Here is a 21,049-nt window from a genome sequence, read left to right on the forward strand (position 1 = left end):
TTCTGTTTAAGAATTCGATAGTCGTGTGCAGAAATTAGTGTTTAACTACTGAGAAATTTAATTGAAAAATATTAATTTAATTTTCTTATTAGTTCTTTTTTTTCTTTAAATTTAAATGGAATTCTTTTTTTTTTATTATTTATTGATATTAACTATTGTTTCTAGTAGTTGGTAGCTGGTAGTTTATCTGTGACAAATATAAAAAACCAACATTTGCGACAAACCAGTTTTAAAATGTAAATATTTTCAAGTTTCATTTCTGCATTGTCAGTGGTTGGTTCTTACTTATATACTCTTTGATTCTAGGTTGAAAAAAATTTATCAAGACGACTTCAAGCCGGCATTGAAGCCTGGACAGACGCTTTAAGTGGACAAAAGAAAGAAATTGATCATAGTATGGACACAGATGCTCCAGCTCAACCTACGCATAAACCAGGTGGGGACCCTCAAATCCAAACTATGGTTCATGAAGTACGAATCACAAATCAAACCATGTATTTGTATCCAAGTATCGAGGAAGCCCGATTTTTAATAATGCAACAATTATTTGCATGGCAAGCTATCGTTACGTCTCAGCAAAGATTGCAAAGTAGTAGATATCAAGTTGGTGTTGATAAACCAGTTACTGAAACATATAGGAACATTTTGACTAAGTTGCCAGGTGGAGCGCATCCACTAAATAATGCATATAGTGCAATAGCTTCCAAAATTAAAGAAGTAAGTATGAAGTTGATGTTTATTAATTTGAGTAGAAAATCAATTACACTGCACTAAATATCTCATACCTCACTATTTTTTCCAGAAACTCTAATTGACATATAAATAATAAATAAAACTATTTTTATTGTAATTAAAGAAACAATTCAAAATTTTTTAGTTTAACTACATATATACATAATTTTCTAATTAAAATTTATTTAATTATTCCATTCAATCAACACATCAAATTCAATTGATGTGATTAAGCTTTGATACCATATAGTTTTGCGATAATCTAATAATTGTATTAAATACGATAATTATGAACAGCAGATGTGTGGGCCAATTTATTTTCACCAGACATTTAATTGTTACCATTGTTTGAAATCACCCTTACATTTTAAATAAAATTAGCTCTCATTACCATCAGATCTACTAATATTTCTGGTTAGGTTAGCTTGCTATATGGAATCTGATAGGTCACTTAAAAATTCTAAAATCAACAAAGCTGGAAAGTGGTAATAAAGGAATGAACCAAATGCATAACTGATAGACACAGACATCTCGTTTGAAGTGGTAATCCATGATTGCAAAACTTGTGCCAATAAACATCTTCCGTTAGCACAAAGGGCTGGATTCGCCATTTTTGGGCCATACCATTAAAAAAATCATTCACTATTTGTCAGATATAGATGCTAACCATAAATATTTGAATATAAACTTGGATAGAAAGCAATTTATATTCTTTCCTATAGCCTAGCGGCCCTTGAAGGCTATTGAGTGCATGTTTAAGATAAAGTGGGAGTGTAAACCCTAAAAGCAAAAACAAAGTAACATGTCACATCAACAATGAGTTGAATGAATTGTTAAAGCATCAGATAAACTCTTACTGGAGACAATCCAAAAGATTCATAATTTATATCATCTAAGAAGTCTAAGAAACTTTTCAAGATGTCCAGTAACAACATTAAATTGGTGGTCGGTCATCTGACAAGTCTAGCCCACTTGAGCAAAAGGATTAGGTACTTCAAAGGAGTGGTGCTAACACCTTAGGAAGTGGGACAAACAACCTCCAAAAAATAGTCTTCTTTAGGAGGAATTTTCATATTTTGGGGGCAGAAAGAGGAGATATGGAGTTGCAAAGAAAATATCTTTTTAGGTATAGGTGCAGAGCGGCTGGATAGCCAAAATGAATCTTCGAAAAAACTACAATCTACATATTGACTTGCACCTTTAATTAAAGAACTGTGAGGGTGTTGTTCTGTTTTTCATCTGTGTCTGAGTCTGAAGACCACTATTTTGATAAACTTTGAAACACTTTTAACTATTATTCGACATTAAATTACTTCAAGTAGTATAGACAATGTAGATGAAGACATTATATTACATTTAAATCAAATTCTCATATTTTCCTCATCAAACTGATATGTCCATACACAGACAACCAATGTAATTGCTCACTTTTAGTGTCTATTTCAAAACATTACTCCATTAATATGTCAAAGCTACATAGGGCATAGCTTATTTTAAAATTAAGAGCTCTTTAAAAAATCTAATATTTTTGTAGGTTCAAAATTATGTTAACGAATGGCTAACTTATCAATCACTCTGGGACTTACAAGCTGACAATCTTTATGGTAAATTGGGAGAAGATATTAGCAAATGGATGGAATGCCTAAATGATATTAAGTAAGATTTTCTTAACATGTATGGTAATAAAACAATACTTGTATAATCAACTACTTTTTTTTTTCTAGAAAAACTCGTACTACTTTCGACACCTCAGATACACGTCGTGAATTTGGACCAATTATCATTGATTTTGCGAAAGTGCAAAGCAAAGTCTCGCTTAAGTATGACTCTTGGCACAAAGACACATTGGGTAAATTTGGAAGTCTACTCAGTAACGAAATGACAACTTTCCATGCCAACGTTTCAAAATCACGATCCGAGCTGGAGTTACAAAGCATAGAAGCAGCAAGTACTTCAGATGCTGTCAGTTTTATAACTTACGTTCAACAGTTGAAACGAAATATGAAAGCCTGGGAAAAGCAGGTTGATATCTATAAAGAAGGACAGAGAATTTTAGAGCGTCAAAGATTCCAGTTCCCGACCAACTGGTAAGTAATTTGGTGCTATAAAATTATAACATGTCTAAAAGTCAATTTATATTCACAAAGCTCACATTACAAAAGAAAGTATCCTAAAATGAGTTTATTTGCATATACATTTGATAAAATATTGTAAACTCAATAGGAGTGCTGATAACCAATTTTACAAATAGTGAGTGAAGCAAGCTTAGCAACGAAAAAGACGTACTCATCAATCCCTAAATGTTTTACTAGTAATCATTTTTGATTTATTTGGTAGAGTACTTACTCAAATTAGTATCTTATCAAAGGAATTGATAAAGTGATTGAAATTGTAGCTTCTCTTCACTTTATATCTACAATCTAGAAATTTGTTTTTACAAAACTATTGTAGGATATACATAAACAAACACCATATTTATTGTAATTTGGAATTGTGTATTTCTCAGGTTACATGTAGAAAATTTGGAAGGCGAATGGGGCGCATTTAACGAAATCATTAAACGAAAGGATTCCAGTATTCAAACTCAAGTTGCCAGTCTTCAACAGAAAATTGTATCTGAAGATAAAGCTGTGGAAAGTCGTACTAACGATTTCCTTAATGATTGGGAGAAAAGTAAACCAGTTGAAGGCCATCTTAGACCAGATGATGCTCTATCACAACTACAACTTTTTGAAAGTAAATTTTCCAGATTGAAAGAAGAGAGAGATAATGTTGCTAAAGCTAAGGAAGCTCTTGAATTGCAAGATCCTGGTGGTATAAGTACCAGTGAGGACAGAATGCAGGTAGTTTTTGAAGAATTACAAGATTTAAGAGGTGTGTGGTCTGAATTAGCACGAATATGGCAACAAATTGATGAAACTAGAGAAAAGCCGTGGTTATCCATTCAACCAAGAAAATTGAGACAGCAACTTGATGCACTAAGTACACAATTGAAGGAACTACCAGCCAGGTATGTACTTCATTCTTATATTTAAAGAACTTGCATGATTAGTTGCTTTTATTAATTTTAGATTGAGACAATACGCTTCATATGAATATGTAAAGAAAACCCTACAAACCTATACTAAAGTTAACATGTTGATAGTGGAGCTTAAATCTGATGCACTTAAAGAAAGACATTGGAAACAACTTATGAAACAGTTGAGAGTAAATTGGGTTCTATCTGACCTAAATTTGGGACAAGTATGGGATGTGAATTTGCAGAAAAACGAAGCTATAGTAAAAGATATCATCTTGGTTGCACAAGGAGAAATGGCCCTAGAAGAGTTTTTAAAACAAGTGCGTGAATCTTGGCAAACATATGAACTTGACTTGATTAATTATCAGAATAAATGTAAACTCATAAGAGGATGGGATGATCTATTTAATAAAGTCAAAGAACACATCAACTCGGTAGCAGCAATGAAATTGTCCCCTTACTACAAAGTTTTTGAAGAAGAAGCTCTGACCTGGGAAGAAAAGTTAAATCGAATCAATGCCCTATTTGATGTTTGGATTGATGTTCAAAGGAGATGGGTATACCTAGAAGGAATATTTTCAGGGAGTGCTGATATCAAAACTCTATTACCTGTAGAAACATCCAGGTTCCATAGTATAAGTTCAGAATTTCTAGGACTGATGAAAAAAGTCAGCAAAAGTCCTATGGTTATGGATGTATTGAACATTCCGGGAGTTCAAAGAGCATTAGAAAGATTAGCTGACTTATTAGGGAAAATTCAAAAAGCGTTGGGAGAGTACTTGGAAAGAGAACGTACTTCTTTCCCTCGATTCTATTTTGTGGGTGATGAAGACTTATTGGAGATAATAGGTAACAGCAAAAATATAGCGAGACTTCAAAAACATTTCAAAAAAATGTTTGCTGGTGTTGCTTCTATCTTATTAAATGACAATAATACAATAATTACTGGTATTGCTTCAAGAGAGGGAGAAGAAGTGAATTTCAATAATCCTGTTTCTACTGTTGATCATCCAAAAATCAATGAATGGCTTACCTTGGTTGAAAAAGAAATGAGAGTTACTTTAGCTTCTAATCTAACACAGGCAGTGCAAGATATTAAACAGTTCAAAGACGGTATTGATCCAAAGACTTATATGCAGTGGGTAGATAAATACCAAGCACAAATTGTAGTACTAGCAGCTCAGATCTTATGGAGCGAGGATGTTGAAGCTGCACTTTTAAAATTGAATGGTGAACCTCAAAAAGGACCATTAGAAAAAGTTCTTCAACAAGTTGAAGGTACATTAAATGTTCTAGCTGATTCTGTTCTTCAAGAACAACCTCAGCTAAGAAGAAAAAAATTAGAACATCTGATTAATGAATTCGTACACAAAAGAACTGTTACAAGGAGATTGATTGCCAATGGAGTTTGCAGTAATAAAGCTTTTGAGTGGTTATGTGAAATGAGATTCTATTTTGATCCACGCCAGACAGAAGTTCTTAAGCAGTTAACTATACACATGGCTAATGCAAGATTTTATTATGGTTTTGAATATTTGGGAGTTCAGGATCGGCTTGTGCAGACACCTTTGACTGATAGATGCTACTTAACAATGACGCAAGCTTTAGAAGCTAGATTGGGAGGTTCGCCATTTGGTAAGTTATTTTAAAAAACATTTACTTTAATCTTTCATTAGTTAAAATTACTATAGCTCCTTTAAGTTTCTCATTCTCATTAAAAATGAAAATCTACACAAAGTGTTTACTGTTTGCTCAAATAAATTTCATGTTAATAAACATGTTTCACATATCTTTGAGTTTTATCTCTAATAACAAGATCACGACGAAATTATCATAAAAACATAGATGGTAATATTAAATCAATAATTATTAGTGATGTGCGCTCGGTACACCATGTCTTAATATATATTTACTCATAAACGATCCAAGAAACAATACATATCAAGTGTGACTTTGGAAAATGATACTAGAACAGCTGATCAACATTTCCTGATTGTCCTTTATTATTTTTTGAAAACAATATTTTTCAGCTTTTCACTGGATACAGTTTTATCACACATGAAGGTTCCATTAATTTGGTTCTGCTTCCCCGTTGTAAAACGTCGTCTTCGAGAATAAATATGTTGATAGTGATGTTCTTCCTAAATTTTGTTTTGGTATTCTGTCTCCACTTTTCCTCTAGTTTAAAAACCTATAAATTGTGTTTTCAATAGCTTCAGTCATTCATTAAAACACATCAAAACTATTTAGCAAATAGAACTGTTGGAATGTGGATAAACAAATACATCTTGCACATAAGGCATTACAGTTTTTTTTCTTTGAATTCATTATCCTTCATAAGAACAATTTTCAATTGTATTGGTTTTAACAAAGAAATAATCAGATTTTATTTTTGACTATTTAGTACAGTAATTGTGTTCAAATATTCACATAATTTCATCCATACTCAGAAGTAATAATGGATGTGAGTTTCGTATTATATATCTATTCTATAGCTGTTTAACCATCTTTTCAACACGCTTTTAAGTAATTTTGGGTTTGTTGTATAAAAGCTAATAATAAGTATCTTTCATTTTCCATCTTACATTCAGATGAGAAATTTTGCTGTTATAAAAGGGCAGACTATAACATTTTTCATTCTTACTTAAAGTTTGCTTGTTTGCAGAATCATAAGTGTATAATATAAAATTTCTAATTTCTAATATATATATATATACTTGCCCTAAGCCCTAATTACAAATTTGTAACAACTTATTCATGATTATATTATTAATCTAATTTTATCTTAGGTCCTGCTGGTACCGGTAAAACAGAATCGGTCAAAGCCCTTGGCAACCAATTGGGTCGTTTCGTTCTGGTATTCAATTGTGATGAAACTTTTGACTTCCAGGCAATGGGAAGAATATTCGTTGGTCTTTGCCAAGTAGGTGCTTGGGGTTGTTTTGATGAATTTAATCGTCTTGAAGAAAGAATGTTATCAGCCGTTTCCCAACAAATTCAAACTATACAAGAGGCACTAAAATCTCAGAAAGAAGCAGCAGCAGAAGGAACTGCAATAGGGAGTATGTAATTAACTGTTTTAAAGTACATAGACAATTTATTGTTTATTTGTTTTAGGTATAAGCGTTGAACTTGTTGGAAAACAAGTAAAGGTGTCTCCAGATATGGCTATATTTATTACCATGAATCCTGGTTATGCAGGAAGATCAAATCTTCCTGACAATTTGAAGAAATTGTTCAGATCATTAGCCATGACCACACCAGATAGGCAACTTATTGCAGAAGTTATGTTATTCTCTCAAGGTTTCAGACAAGCTGAAAAATTAGCTTGCAAGATTGTTCCATTTTTCAGGTGTGCTTTTAAATATTTTGGAAATCAAAATTTATGAAAATGATTTACAGACAAGTAACAACATTCAACGAACAAACCCTCTTCCCTTGAAGGATTCGACATTAAAATTTAAAGTTATTGAAAATATTAAATTTATTCATAATACTAATTAAATTTATTCAGCAATTGTATCGACCAAATGTTTAAATAAATATAAACCAATATTTGATTTTAACAATTATTCAATTATGTTTAGGTTATGTGATGAACAATTATCCAATCAGTCTCATTACGATTTTGGTCTGAGAGCATTGAAATCCGTTCTGATATCTGCTGGTAATGTTAAAAGAGATAGAATCCAGCGGATTAAAGAAGGTATGACTCAACGAGGAGAGACTGATATAGATGAAGCCAGTATAGCTGAAAACCTGCCAGAACAAGAAATTCTAATACAATCTGTTTGCGAAACCATGGTTCCCAAATTGGTAGCAGAAGATATACCACTGTTATTTAGTTTATTGAATGATGTTTTCCCCAATGTTCAATATACCAGAGCTGAAATGCAAGGTAATTGAGACAAAATTATGATTAATAAAAATAAATAAATACTGGTATGATAGAAACCTCTATTTCAAATTAAAATTCTTTTAGCATATCTAGAAAATGGTTTTTATTTTTATTTTCAGCTACAATTAGTTTCTTGAGTACAGATAAATAAATTAGTACCGACCTCGGCAAGATCTACTTTGCAGTATGTAGCTTTACAGTAATCTGAAAGCAGAAAGATTCTTCTTCTTGATCTCTCTTCTTTTTCAATATATTCAACTTCACTACGATTTCTTGATACCATGAAGGCAGACAAAAACTATAGTCTTATTTTAGTTCACTTTGACATATACTTTTATTTTATCAGTGCTCTTATACTTTTGTGTTTCTTTTGACTATTCTACCTTTTAGATTTACTCTTCTACTCGTTTTTCTCCTATTAATATCCCTATATATAAAAAATTTTTATCTACATGAAGGATAGTTGTAGGTCTGCTTTCTGATATTCTCATATTTTGTTTTCTCTTAATGTATTTCCAGTCCATACTTTTTCCAAATCATTTATCAATTGTTTTTCCAATCACTCGTGTGCGATACAGTAGAGATCTGATCGTTTTTGACTCGCGATTCGAACTTGTAACATCTCCACAGTGTTTGTTCTATTTAAAATGTCATCCTTATTAGCCTTATTATTATTGCCTGTATTCTAGTTTGCTTCATACATATTAGTCCCATTTATTCTGACATGTACCTGTTTGAAGTGATAAATGCAATTTTCTATATTTATAGCAAATTTAAAAAATATGCATATTGGTGAGTTATATTTTTATTGTTAAAGGTCTTAAAGATGAAATTAGAAAAGTCTGTGCTGAAGAGTATTTGGTTTGTGGAGAAGGGGATGAACGTGGATCTGCTTGGATGGAAAAGGTAAAATTTGTGATTTTTAATTATAAATATTGTTTAAATAATAAAGATCAATTTTTATTGAAGTATATTCATTATTTTTGCTGCTACATAGAGAGACACATGGTTATCTAAGGTACTTTGTTATATAATTAACTTATTTTCTTATTTTTAAATCAGTTTCTATTATTTTATAGAATTTATCACATATTTTTATTTAGGTTCTACAACTCTACCAAATATCTAATCTGAATCATGGTCTGATGATGGTTGGTCCAAGTGGTTCGGGAAAAAGTTCAGCATGGAGAGTACTTCTTAAAGCATTGGAAAGATTCGAGGGCACCGAAGGTGTTGCACATGTTATTGATCCAAAGGCTATTAGCAAAGAAGCACTTTATGGTGTTTTAGATCCAAACACCAGAGAATGGACTGATGGTTTATTCACCCACATTTTAAGGTACCTTGATATTAATGTCTCTCGATTAAAATTCATATGAATTTATAACAATTATAGAAATAAAGATTTTGGTTTTCAACTGTACTATAAAGTAATAATTTTGTTCAAGTAAGATGTGTTTTCAAAAACACAAATACACAATAGAACAATTCTTAATAAGGGAGTTTCAACTTCAAAGCTCATTGTCTCTTTTAAATTTCATTATTACTTCCTTTTTTTAGAAAAATCATTGATAATGTTAGAGGGGAAATCAACAAGCGTCAATGGATCATTTTTGATGGTGATGTAGATCCTGAATGGGTAGAAAATTTGAATTCAGTATTGGATGATAACAAATTGCTAACTCTGCCAAATGGTGAACGTCTTTCTTTACCCCCTAATGTTAGAGTGATGTTTGAAGTAAGTATAATTCAAGTTTGTATTTCCCTAAAAATACATTTTTATAAACTATGTAATAATAATTTCAATTATATAGGTTCAAGATTTGAAGTATGCTACTCTTGCCACAGTATCCCGTTGTGGTATGGTGTGGTTCTCAGAAGATGTATTATCTACAGATATGATTTTCGAAAACTACATCCTTCGTTTGAGAAATATCCCACTTGAAGAAAGTGAAGAAACCGGTTTTGGAAAAAAATCAGATAAAGAGGATTTACTTTCTCCCACTCTACAATTACAAGTTGATGTCGTGAATCTATTACAACCTTATTTGGCACCTGACGGTCTTGTTGTGCGTTGTTTGGAATATGCTATGGAACAAGAACATATTATGGATTTCACTCGTCTTAGAGCACTTAGTTCACTCTTTTCCATGTTAAATCAAGCCGTAAGAAATGTTTTACAGTATAATCATATGCATCCCGATTTTCCATTGTCTAACGAATCCTTAGATAAATATATACCAAAATGTTTGATATATTCTGTTCTTTGGAGTTTTTCCGGTGATGCAAAACTTAAAATTCGTTCAGACATTGGCGATTTTATTAGATCGGTTACAACTGTACCTCTTCCTCCTGATAATAACATGCCTATTATCGACTACGAGGTTACAATCGAAGGAGAATGGTCACTTTGGTCTAATAAAGTTCCTCAAATCGAAGTTGAGACACATAAAGTAGCATCGCCTGATATTGTTGTACCTACCTTAGACACTGTAAGGCATGAATCATTATTGTATACTTGGCTAGCTGAACATAAACCATTAGGTGAGTCCTTTTTGCACAAATAATTTATTGAAATTGTTCGAATGTTGCTAAATTTAGTAAAAAAAATCTAACTTTCAGTGCTTTGTGGTCCACCTGGTTCTGGTAAGACAATGACATTATTCTCAGCTTTGAGGGCTCTACCCGATATGGAAGTTGTTGGATTGAATTTCTCCTCAGCTACTACACCTGAACTATTATTGAAAACTTTTGATCATTACTGTGAATATAGAAAAACTCCTAATGGTGTAGTTTTGTCCCCAATTCAGGTAAGTTTATAGAAACCTTAATTTTTTTGCAGAAAATATAACGTATCGCTCATACAAAAAATGTTTGAAAATTTTTATTTTAAAAAATTTGAAACTTCATGCATAAGTAGTATGAATATGATAAATATCATGTATAAAATTTCAAAAGGTAGAATTTATGAAAACAAAACCTAGATGTACAAAAAAACGGATTTGTCTACAGTTCTATATTTTGTGGAATATAGAAATCTCAATATGTAATCAACTTACTTCCACTTTACCAGCTTAAGTTTCAATAATAAATAATCTATTCAAAAAAAATTTTTTAAAAATTTTTATTTCTGTGAGCTCAACATATATGAAATATTTCTAAATCTATTTCCAGTTGGGCAAATGGTTGGTCCTTTTCTGTGACGAAATAAATTTACCTGATATGGACAATTATGGAACCCAACGTGTGATAATGTTTTTACGTCAAATAGTAGAACAAAAAGGTTTTTACCGCGCCTCAGATCAAACATGGGTATCTTTAGAACGTATTCAATTTGTTGGTGCGTGTAATCCGCCTACAGATCCTGGTAGAAAACCTCTTTCTCACAGGTTCCTGCGGCACGTCCCCGTCATATATGTTGATTATCCAGGAGAGACATCTCTAAAACAAATCTATGGTACTTTCACTAGAGCAATGTTGCGACTGGCGCCAGGTTTGAAAGGTTATGCTGAACCCTTAACCAACGCTATGGTAGAATTCTACCTAGCATCTCAAGATAGATTTACACAAGACATGCAGCCTCATTATGTGTATTCTCCAAGAGAAATGACACGATGGGTACGAGGAATATGTGAAGCCATTAGACCTTTGGATAATCTTTCTGTGGAAGGTTTGTATCTGGATAGTGACGAAATTTAAACTTGATCAAACAGTTGTTCCTAATAGTATCTGTTAAATAGTACGTTTTTGAAAATCATATAAATTTTTAATCCTGTTTTATCAAATTTGACCAAATTTTTTGCTAGCCTAGAAATTCAACAAATTTGCTCGTATAAATTTTAAATTTTTCAACTTAAATACATTTTGTTCCAAGTTTTTTACATTTCATGTGCAATGTAATACATATTTTCTCTGTCTACTTTCATATTCCGCATTCTATTAATAATTAGAAAGTTTTTATATTTTCAGTCCCTTTTGTACTCATTTCTTCCGTTGTCTTGTCTTTCAAATCTTCTTTAATACCTCTTAAATATTGTCCCTTTGTACCCAGTTCCTTTATTCAATCTCTTTTATCGTTTTTTGTGTCCTTCGTTTATTAATGGTGTTTCTAGCTCCCTATAATTGTCAATATTAATGTCCCGAGTGCATGTCAAATTGTCGATAATTTAATTTTCTCGAGTGCGCGAATGCGCACAAGAGGAAATTATGAGACAATTTGACATGCACGAGAGGGCATTTTGGCAGACTATTTCCTGAGAAAAATTTAATTTAAAATAAACTTAATTCTGTGTTTAAAATTTGTTATTCTTTAAATTATACCGTAGTTGACGATCATCATATTGGCATTGAATTGGTATCTACGGTAACTTATTGACAACAGTTTTGTTCGTGAAAAAATATTTCAAAATGAGTTTACATCCTAGACGAAAATTTGGCACTAGTGCAAATTATCGATAATTTGCACTAGTGCAGTATTATCGCTGAAATTTGATCGTTGCTAGGTAAACATAAAATATTACAGCTTTTTGGTTGGCTTAAATTTTTCGAAGGAAATAGTCAATATTAATGTCCCGAGTGCATGTCAAATTGTCGATAATTTAATTTTCTCGAGTGCGCGAATGCGCACGAGAGGAAATTATGAGACAATTTGACATGCACGAGAGGGCATTTTGGCAGACTATTTCCTGAGAAAAATTTAATTTAAAATAAACAATAATTGTTCCTTTTCTTAAAATATAAAATTAAAACCAAATGATGCTTATTAATCCTAGACGAAAATTTGGCACTAGTGCAAATTATCGATAATTTGCACTAGTGCAGTATTATCGCTGAAATTTGATCGTTGCTAGGTAAACATAAAATATTACAGCTTTTTGGTTGGCTTAAATTTTTCGAAGGAAATAGTCTTGTTAATCTATTTCCATTCTTACAACGTGTCTACCGATTCTTTATTATGTTCTACTTAGTTATTTTCCTATTCTCAAAAATCTCATTTCCATTTCATTAATTTGTTTCTCCCAATATTTTATTTTCAACTCCATACCTATATTTATGCGTCCTAGTATTATTTTATTTAGTGAGTAGTGAATTTTTGAGAAATTATTAGCTTTGTTAGTATCTTATTTTTCCATTTTCTCTTCCACTTTAATTCCAGGTTATTCAAACATAATGTTACTCTTTTAAATTAAATTGACTAATTAAACTACACCTGCTAAGAACAAAAGTCTTTCATATCCATAAGAGTTGTTTACTTTTGTCCCCTCCCTTACGGTGAAAAAATGTTGATTAAATCATTGTTGAATTTCTTGACTTCTTATTTATTAGACCTTTTTATATGTTTTTGTTGATAAATCGTCTTGATTTTAGAGCTCTTTTGATTAATCATTTGGTTTTGAAACAAGTAGATGTATTGACCAAATTCGGCCAAAATCAAGACTATTTACAAAATCATAGATGAGTTGTTATAAATAAAATTCCGATGATGATTATTGTCATACATTAATAAAGTGTCGCACAAGTATGATAGCTCATCTAAGTACATTCTTAAAATTGAATGTATTTTGTAGGTTTGGTGAGGCTTTGGGCACATGAAGCGCTTCGTCTGTTCCAAGATAGATTGGTAGAAGATTCAGAGAGACGATGGACTAATGAAAATATTGATGCAGTAGCACTTAAACATTTCCCATCGGCTAATTGCGAAAAAGCTCTCGAAAGACCAATTCTTTACAGTAACTGGTTATCTAAAGACTACGTACCTGTTGGCAGAGAGCAATTGAGGGATTATGTTAAAGCAAGACTAAAGGTATTCTATGAAGAAGAACTTGATGTTCCTTTGGTGTTATTTGATGAAGTATTAGATCATGTGTTAAGGATCGATAGAATTTTCAGGTGAATAATTTTTATTGATTTCGGTTAAGTAAAACAATAAAATTAATCATATTTTTATTTTCTATCTTTTCATTATAATGTGACAATTCTTTTTAGAATTAATCATATAGCGCCTTTCCCTAATTTTCAGACAACCTCAAGGACATTTATTGCTAATTGGTGTTTCTGGAGCAGGAAAAACAACACTTTCTAGATTTGTAGCTTGGATGAATGGCCTGTCTATTTTCCAAATTAAGGTTCATAATAAATATACTGCTGAGGATTTTGATGAAGATTTGAGATCTGTATTAAGAAGAAGTGGCTGCAAACATGAAAAAATCGCGTTTATTCTGGATGAATCTAATATGTTGGATTCAAGCTTCTTAGAAAGAATGAACACACTTTTAGCAAATGGGGAAGTTCCTGGATTATTTGAAGGAGATGAATACACTACTTTAATGACCCAATGTAAAGAGGGAGCTCAAAGAGAAGGTTGGTAAATTTTATTAAAGCTCATTCATTCTTCAATGCTGATATCTGATAAATAATGTAAATGTAATTATAAGAGTGGTCATACGGTCATGTATCTACAATATTAATGGAACGATCACATAATATATATGTGAAGAAAATATTAGATAAAATAATTTGATAATTTGACATTATTTCTCTGATTTTTTAATTGTTTGGTACTGTTCCTTTATTATATGTTGTATTAAAAATATTGGTTAAAACTTCAGTGCTGTTTCCAATTTCCTATAATTTCAGATATTGTTTGTCATGCAGTGGTCGACTATGTATTTTTTATTGAGGTTTATTTCAAATTTTTCTTCAAATCTTCTGTTTTATTCACTTCATTCTATACTGTATTGTAATACTTATATTTTCTCTAGGTCTAATGTTAGATTCCAATGATGAACTATACAAATGGTTTACCCAACAAGTAATGCGTAACTTACATGTTGTTTTCACAATGAATCCATCCACTGATGGACTCAAAGATCGAGCAGCCACATCTCCAGCTCTATTTAACAGATGTGTATTGAATTGGTTTGGTGATTGGTCAGATGGAGCTCTGTATCAGGTAAATTATTCAAACAAGACATTTTTCTTTTTGTCACATCGCAATAATAATCTTTTCAACAGGTTGGTAAAGAATTTACAAATCGTCTTGATCTCGATAAACAATCGTGGAAATGTCCAGATTTCTTCCCAGCAGCTTGTAATAATATACCTGCTTCACCAACTCATAGGCAAGCTGTTATAAACGCATGTGTTTATGTCCATCAAACACTCCATAAAGCAAACGGAAGATTAATAAAACGAGGAAGCCGTACAATGGCGATTACTCCAAGACACTACTTAGACTTTATCCACCATCTTGTTAAATTGTATAATGAAAAACGATCGGATTTGGAAGAACAACAGTTACATTTGAATGTTGGTTTGAACAAAATTGCTGAAACTGTAGAACAGGTATGTTTTCTTTGTTATAAAGTGATTGTATAAAATATTGCCATTTATTAATATGGGTAGGTAGAAGAAATGCAAAAAAGTTTGGCTGTAAAATCGCAAGAGTTGCAAGCCAAGAACGAAGCTGCAAATGCTAAACTTAAACAGATGGTAAAGGATCAACAAGAAGCTGAAAAGAAAAAAGTACAAAGTCAAGAAATCCAGCAACAATTGGCAGAACAAACAATACATATTCAACAAAAGAGGTCAGAAGTAATGGCTGATTTAGAACAAGTCGAACCTGCTGTCATTGAAGCACAGCTGGGTAAGTTTTTATTTCTTAATCAACTAATAATGATGATTGAAAGACGTTTTATTTGTTATCGTTTATTTTTCAGCTGTAAAATCAATTAAGAAACAACAATTAGTGGAAATTCGTACAATGGCAAATCCTCCTGCTCTTGTAAAATTAGCTTTAGAATCTATTTGTCTACTTCTTGGCGAAAATGCTAGTGATTGGAAATCTATTCGTGCTGTAATAATGAGAGACAACTTTATCAATACTGTAGTCAACAATTTTAATACAGAAGACATTAGGTAGGTATAATTTGTGATTCATAATCAACTTCCATACTTACCAAAATAATTTCTTGCGAATATCTCAATTTACTGCAAACATGAACTTGTTCTAACGTTCTAAAAAATATATTGTAATACATTGAGGGTCAAAACTTTTGATGTTCTCTAATTCATCTTTCTATTTCCGTCTACTACTCTTCTATCTTATTGTGTGATAACAGTCAATCTGAGGCCTAGAATATTCTTCAGAAGAGTTGTAGAAAATATTCTCTGAATAAAATAGTCCTCCTCTACTTAGGTCTTTTGAGTGACAAAAAAAAACGATTCTATTAGAGATAACTGCCTCCTATAAACTAATATTTGCATGTTAGTAGTAACTCTACTTTTTTAAATTTATTCTTCTTTTTACTTATATGTGATTTTAATAGGTCAACCAGGCCCTTTGAGTACTCCTGTTAAAAGAAAGTCTGTTTAAAATGAATACTTGGACAGTTAATTAAATTGGTCATTAATCTTCAACTATTATAGTTGCTATGAAAATATATTGCACTACTTAGGAACAAATCTAATTTACTTAACTTCATGAATGCGGACAATAACAGATTTTTGTATTATTTTTCAGTGATGATGTTAGAGAAAAAATGAAGAGTCGTTACCTCAGTAATCCAGACTACAACATAGATAAAATCTATCATGCCAGTAACGCTTGTGGACCTCTTGTAAAATGGGCATGTGCGCAAGTTCAATACGCAGACATGTTGAAAAAAGTCGAACCTTTACGTGAAGAATTAAGATCCCTCGAACAACAAGCTGAAACCAATCAGAAACGAGGCGAAGATGTTAAAGCTCTTATTAGTCAATTAGAACAAAGTATCGCTGCTTATAAAGAAGAGTATGCACAACTAATTGCCCAAGCACAAGCTATTAAAACAGATTTAGAAAATGTGCAAGCTAAAGTTGATAGGTCCATTGCTCTTCTTAAATCTCTTGTAATTGAAAGAGAAAGATGGGAAGCCAGTAGTGAAACATTCAGATCGCAAATGTCTACCATTATTGGTGATGTTTTACTTTCAGCTGCTTTTATTGCATACGGTGGTTACTTTGATCAGCACTACCGTCAAAATTTATTCAGTACTTGGTGTCAACATCTAACACAAGCCTGTATTCAGTATAGAGCTGATATAGCAAGAACTGAATATCTTTCTAATCCTGATGAAAGACTTAGATGGCAAGCCAATGCACTACCCACTGATGATTTATGTACTGAAAATGCTATAATGTTGAAGAGATTCAATAGGTATCCTCTTATTATTGATCCCTCTGGACAAGCTACTGAGTTTATTATGAATGAATTTAAAGATAAGAAGATCACTAAAACTAGCTTCTTGGATGATTCATTTAGAAAGAATTTAGAATCGGCGTTAAGATTTGGTAATCCATTACTAGTCCAAGACGTCGAAAATTATGATGCTATTCTCAATCCTGTACTTAATAGAGAATTAAGGAGGACGGGAGGACGTGTTTTAATTACTCTAGGTGATCAAGATATAGATTTATCCCCTTCTTTTGTTATTTTCCTTTCAACAAGAGATCCTACCGTCGAATTTCCTCCGGATATATGTTCGCGAGTGACTTTCGTGAACTTTACAGTCACCAGAAGCTCTCTACAAAGTCAGTGCTTGAACCAAGTACTTAAAGCTGAAAGACCAGACATTGATGCTAAGCGTTCAGATTTATTGAAACTCCAAGGCGAATTCCATTTACGATTAAGGCAATTAGAAAAGTCTCTCTTACAAGCTTTGAATGACGCAAAAGGAAAAATTTTGGATGATGATAGTGTTATTACTACTTTAGAAACTCTCAAACAAGAAGCTGCTGAAATTGGTCAGAAAGTAGAAGAAACTGATAAAGTTATTTCAGAGATTGAAGCTGTTTCTCAACAATACCTTCCTTTGTCACAAGCCTGTAGTAATACCTACTTTACTATGGATAGTCTTAATCAAGTTCACTTTTTGTATCAATACTCGCTTAAAATGTTTTTGGATGTTTTTGCTACTGTACTACATAATAACATTCAACTTGATGGAATCAGTGATTATCAAGCTAGGCTTAATGTCATCACTTCAAACCTATATTCTGTAAGTATATTTTGATTGAAATTAATACGCAGATAGGGTTGCTCCATCTGAAATGTACTAAAAATAAAAAATCTCGTATAATAAATAAAGTTCTAAAAATGTTTTATTATAAACGTTGCTTTACTTTAGGTTGTCTATGAACGAGTAGCAAGAGGTATGCTCCATAATGATCGTCTTACTTTTGCCATCTTATTATGTAGAATCCACTTAAAAGGACAGACATCGGAACCCAATCTAGATCAAGAATTTAATTTCTTCCTTAGAGGAAAAGAAGGGGTATTCCATAGTTCCGGCTCCTCTTTGGTTGATGGTTTAAATAGCGACCAATTAGAAGCAGTTAGTAGATTGACAATGAAACTACCGGCATTTAAGAAATTGCAAGATCAAATTCAGGAAATGCCTGAGTTTGGAGCATGGTTGCAACAAAGTAGCCCCGAACAAGCTGTTCCACAATTGTGGATTGAGGAAAAGCAACTTAGTGCAGTAGGTAAGTATGACAATGTTCAATTTAATATTCATTAATATAAAATTGAAATTATCTTATGTGTTTAGTATCAAAAAAACTACTAAAAATTTTAGATAAATCGTATTCAGGATTGTGTGCCAAAGGTTAGTTAATATGTTTATAATAAAAAATTTATTTTTTAGGTCGAGCAATGTATCAACTTTTGATTATTCAAGCGTTCAGACCTGATCGGGTTATTGCTGCTGCTCACAACTTTGTATCAGTCGTTTTGGGAGAGAATTTCATGTATCTGGCCGAAAAAGAGTTGGATTTCGCAACTTGTGTCGAAAAAGAGATTAGGTCCAATGTTCCGGCCCTTCTTTGTTCAGTTCCAGGTTTTGACGCTTCTGGAAGAGTCGATGATCTTGCAGCAGAACTTAACAAACAGATTTCTAGTATTGCTATTGGTTCAGCTGAAGGTTTTAATCAAGCCGATAGAGCAATAAATATGGCTTGCAAAACTGGAAGGTAAGGAAGTAAAACTTGAAATATTAGAATCATTATAATAATACACGTTTTAAAAAATTGTATTATCTGATTTAAGCTCTAAAATAAGTATATTAATTAGGGCTACCATGTTATTTGAGTTGGTTAATAGATGTACTGATGTAGAGTGAGATCTCTGAAATAACATGTCAAATGCTACTGTTAAAGGGTTTTAAGGGATATAGCTGTCTGCAAATCGCTACCAATCACTGCCTTCAGAGAGTTTGGCCTTCTAAATAGATTATCTCTTTTTTTCTGCACAAATCTAAACTGTTCATCACTGCTGCTGCTTTTCTACATTTCGGACTAATATTTCTAAACATTTGCACTAAGCATTGTTGGGTTCATTATTTAACAGCATAGAAATTTTAAACTTTCCCATCAATAATGACGTCGAACATAAGACACTTTTCTGTTTTCATCTCGGAACAGGCAATTTCTGAAAGGATATATGATTCCATTGTGTTTTGGATATCAACTATTGGCTAATGATAGCACCAAAATTCGAGGACAAAAATAATTATAGGATATAATTGATAAGAAAACCAATTGCAAATTCATCCAATAGAGTGTTCCAACAGGGCAGTTACCGTTATACAAATACATCATACGTTTGTGAACCGTTACCTGGACGGTCCTTTCGATACTTGGCTGATAGCAAGTACTGTTATAGAAACCGTATATAGCCGAAAACTGCGCGAATGGAACATACCTAATAAACCAAGATTATCACCTGAAACAAGTCAAAAAGTTATACAAATTAAATAAATTTATTTAGACTTAGAAAATCATTCCACTCCAACAATTCCTATTCAACAATGACTCCAGGAAACTTGTTAGATATTTGTGAGCCTTGTATGAAGAAAAGAATGATGACTACAATTTAGTAAGATTATTTGAAAATTCAATGGACCCACTTGAAATCACTACATACATCCAGAAGAGAGTGGAGGGAATTATTTCAATGGCTCCATATTAGTTATCTAACAAAATTCAGAATGAAGATCGCATTTATTCTGATTTTTAGATCACTGCAAAGGACATCTTTCCCACTGATATTCATTTTAAATATATATTCATCAAAAGAGACATGATAACAGAAAATATATTCAGTAATGAGATTGATATTGTGTTTAAAGATGTTACTGCTAGAATGTTATTTTTGTTTTATTGATTAGAAGTAATTAATATTGTATCTTATTTTTCATAATGATTGTCAATAATTTCAATTCTTATTTAATAACGATAAAAAGAAAACGTGGGTGTTTGTTGTTGCTTCTCCTTATACTCTTTATTTTTTTCCATCATGTTGGCAGCTATCTGCTATAACATGAAATACTTTCTAAAGCAGAAATAAATACATGAAATGTTTATACATATACACATTTATATAATGTAAACATTTAAATATTGTTAAATTTTTATTTTTCGTACTAAGATAAGAAAAATAGTTTCCATATTGGACACGAGAAAAAAAGTTTTCCAAATTTTCCGCATATTAATATATAATTAAAATTTCATTCCAGCTCCAAAAAATTATGATAATATAAAAAACTTCTGAAGATTTCCTATTCAATGTATTCATTCACGTGATTATAACTAACTGGAATTTATCCTGTTATTACATATTAATCTCAAAGCACGCTTATACAGCCTACTAGAAGTTGGTAACAAAAAAATACAAGTTGTATATTTTCTAGAAAATTTAAATTCCAGTTGGATAGTCAAAATGTTGTATTTGAACGGAAAATTGTATATAAATATATTAATTTATCTTTGGTTGTCCTTATAATTTAAACTATGTTTGATGTTATTGGTGAAGTAAAACAAAATTATTTTTTAATAGATGGGTCATGCTCAAGAATGTTCATTTGGCACCTCAATGGCTTGTTCAGTTGGAAAAGAAGCTCCATTCTCTACAGCCTCATGCAAACTTCCGTCTATTTCTTACAATGGAAATAAATCCTAAACTTCCAGTTAATTTATTAAGAGCTGGAAGAATATTTGTATTTGAACCTCCACCAGGAATTAGAGCTAACTTATTAAGAACATTTAGTACTGTAAGTACAATATTGCAAGAGTATTGAACCGTAAAATAAAAAATAATCAAATTTTTAGGTACCAGCAAGCAGAATGATGAAAGCGCCTAATGAGAGAGCCAGACTCTATTTCTTGTTAGCTTGGTTCCATGCAATTGTTCAAGAAAGGTTAAGGTATTGCCCTCTGGGATGGGCAAAACATTATGAATTTAGTGAATCAGATTTAAGAGTTGCCTGTGATACTTTAGATACTTGGATAGATGCAACAGCTATGGTAATTTTATTTTCAAATTATTGTAAATATTCAAGATGTTGATATTTATTTTCTTTTAG

General features: G+C 31.9%; 1 protein-coding gene across 4 annotated transcripts in view; it reads left to right on the forward strand.

Moving 5' to 3' along the window:
- LOC130896766 (dynein heavy chain, cytoplasmic) overlaps positions 1-21,049 on the forward strand; it is a 41,839-nt gene that overhangs the window by 16,888 nt on the left and 3,902 nt on the right. For 2 of the 4 annotated variants that reach the window (XM_057805074.1, XM_057805076.1), the window contains 26 exons: positions 307-717; positions 2,267-2,388; positions 2,457-2,819; positions 3,239-3,742; positions 3,804-5,386; positions 6,541-6,813; positions 6,869-7,103; positions 7,339-7,649; positions 8,467-8,555; positions 8,647-8,667; positions 8,753-8,988; positions 9,210-9,387; positions 9,464-10,193; positions 10,272-10,459; positions 10,824-11,319; positions 13,217-13,538; positions 13,669-14,009; positions 14,411-14,601; positions 14,664-14,993; positions 15,054-15,294; positions 15,368-15,566; positions 16,171-17,686; positions 17,816-18,173; positions 18,335-18,659; positions 20,524-20,737; positions 20,796-20,990. In XM_057805074.1, the coding sequence (XP_057661057.1) occupies positions 307-717; positions 2,267-2,388; positions 2,457-2,819; positions 3,239-3,742; positions 3,804-5,386; positions 6,541-6,813; positions 6,869-7,103; positions 7,339-7,649; positions 8,467-8,555; positions 8,647-8,667; positions 8,753-8,988; positions 9,210-9,387; positions 9,464-10,193; positions 10,272-10,459; positions 10,824-11,319; positions 13,217-13,538; positions 13,669-14,009; positions 14,411-14,601; positions 14,664-14,993; positions 15,054-15,294; positions 15,368-15,566; positions 16,171-17,686; positions 17,816-18,173; positions 18,335-18,659; positions 20,524-20,737; positions 20,796-20,990 (9,972 nt within the window). The remainder of the gene's footprint in view (positions 1-306; positions 718-2,266; positions 2,389-2,456; positions 2,820-3,238; positions 3,743-3,803; positions 5,387-6,540; positions 6,814-6,868; positions 7,104-7,338; positions 7,650-8,466; positions 8,556-8,646; positions 8,668-8,752; positions 8,989-9,209; positions 9,388-9,463; positions 10,194-10,271; positions 10,460-10,823; positions 11,320-13,216; positions 13,539-13,668; positions 14,010-14,410; positions 14,602-14,663; positions 14,994-15,053; positions 15,295-15,367; positions 15,567-16,170; positions 17,687-17,815; positions 18,174-18,334; positions 18,660-20,523; positions 20,738-20,795; positions 20,991-21,049) is intronic. The other 2 variants (XM_057805075.1, XM_057805078.1) reach the window with 1 other exon arrangement.

Source organism: Diorhabda carinulata, chromosome 7 (assembly GCF_026250575.1).
Source record: "Diorhabda carinulata isolate Delta chromosome 7, icDioCari1.1, whole genome shotgun sequence".
NCBI classification, from domain to species: domain Eukaryota; kingdom Metazoa; phylum Arthropoda; class Insecta; order Coleoptera; family Chrysomelidae; genus Diorhabda; species Diorhabda carinulata.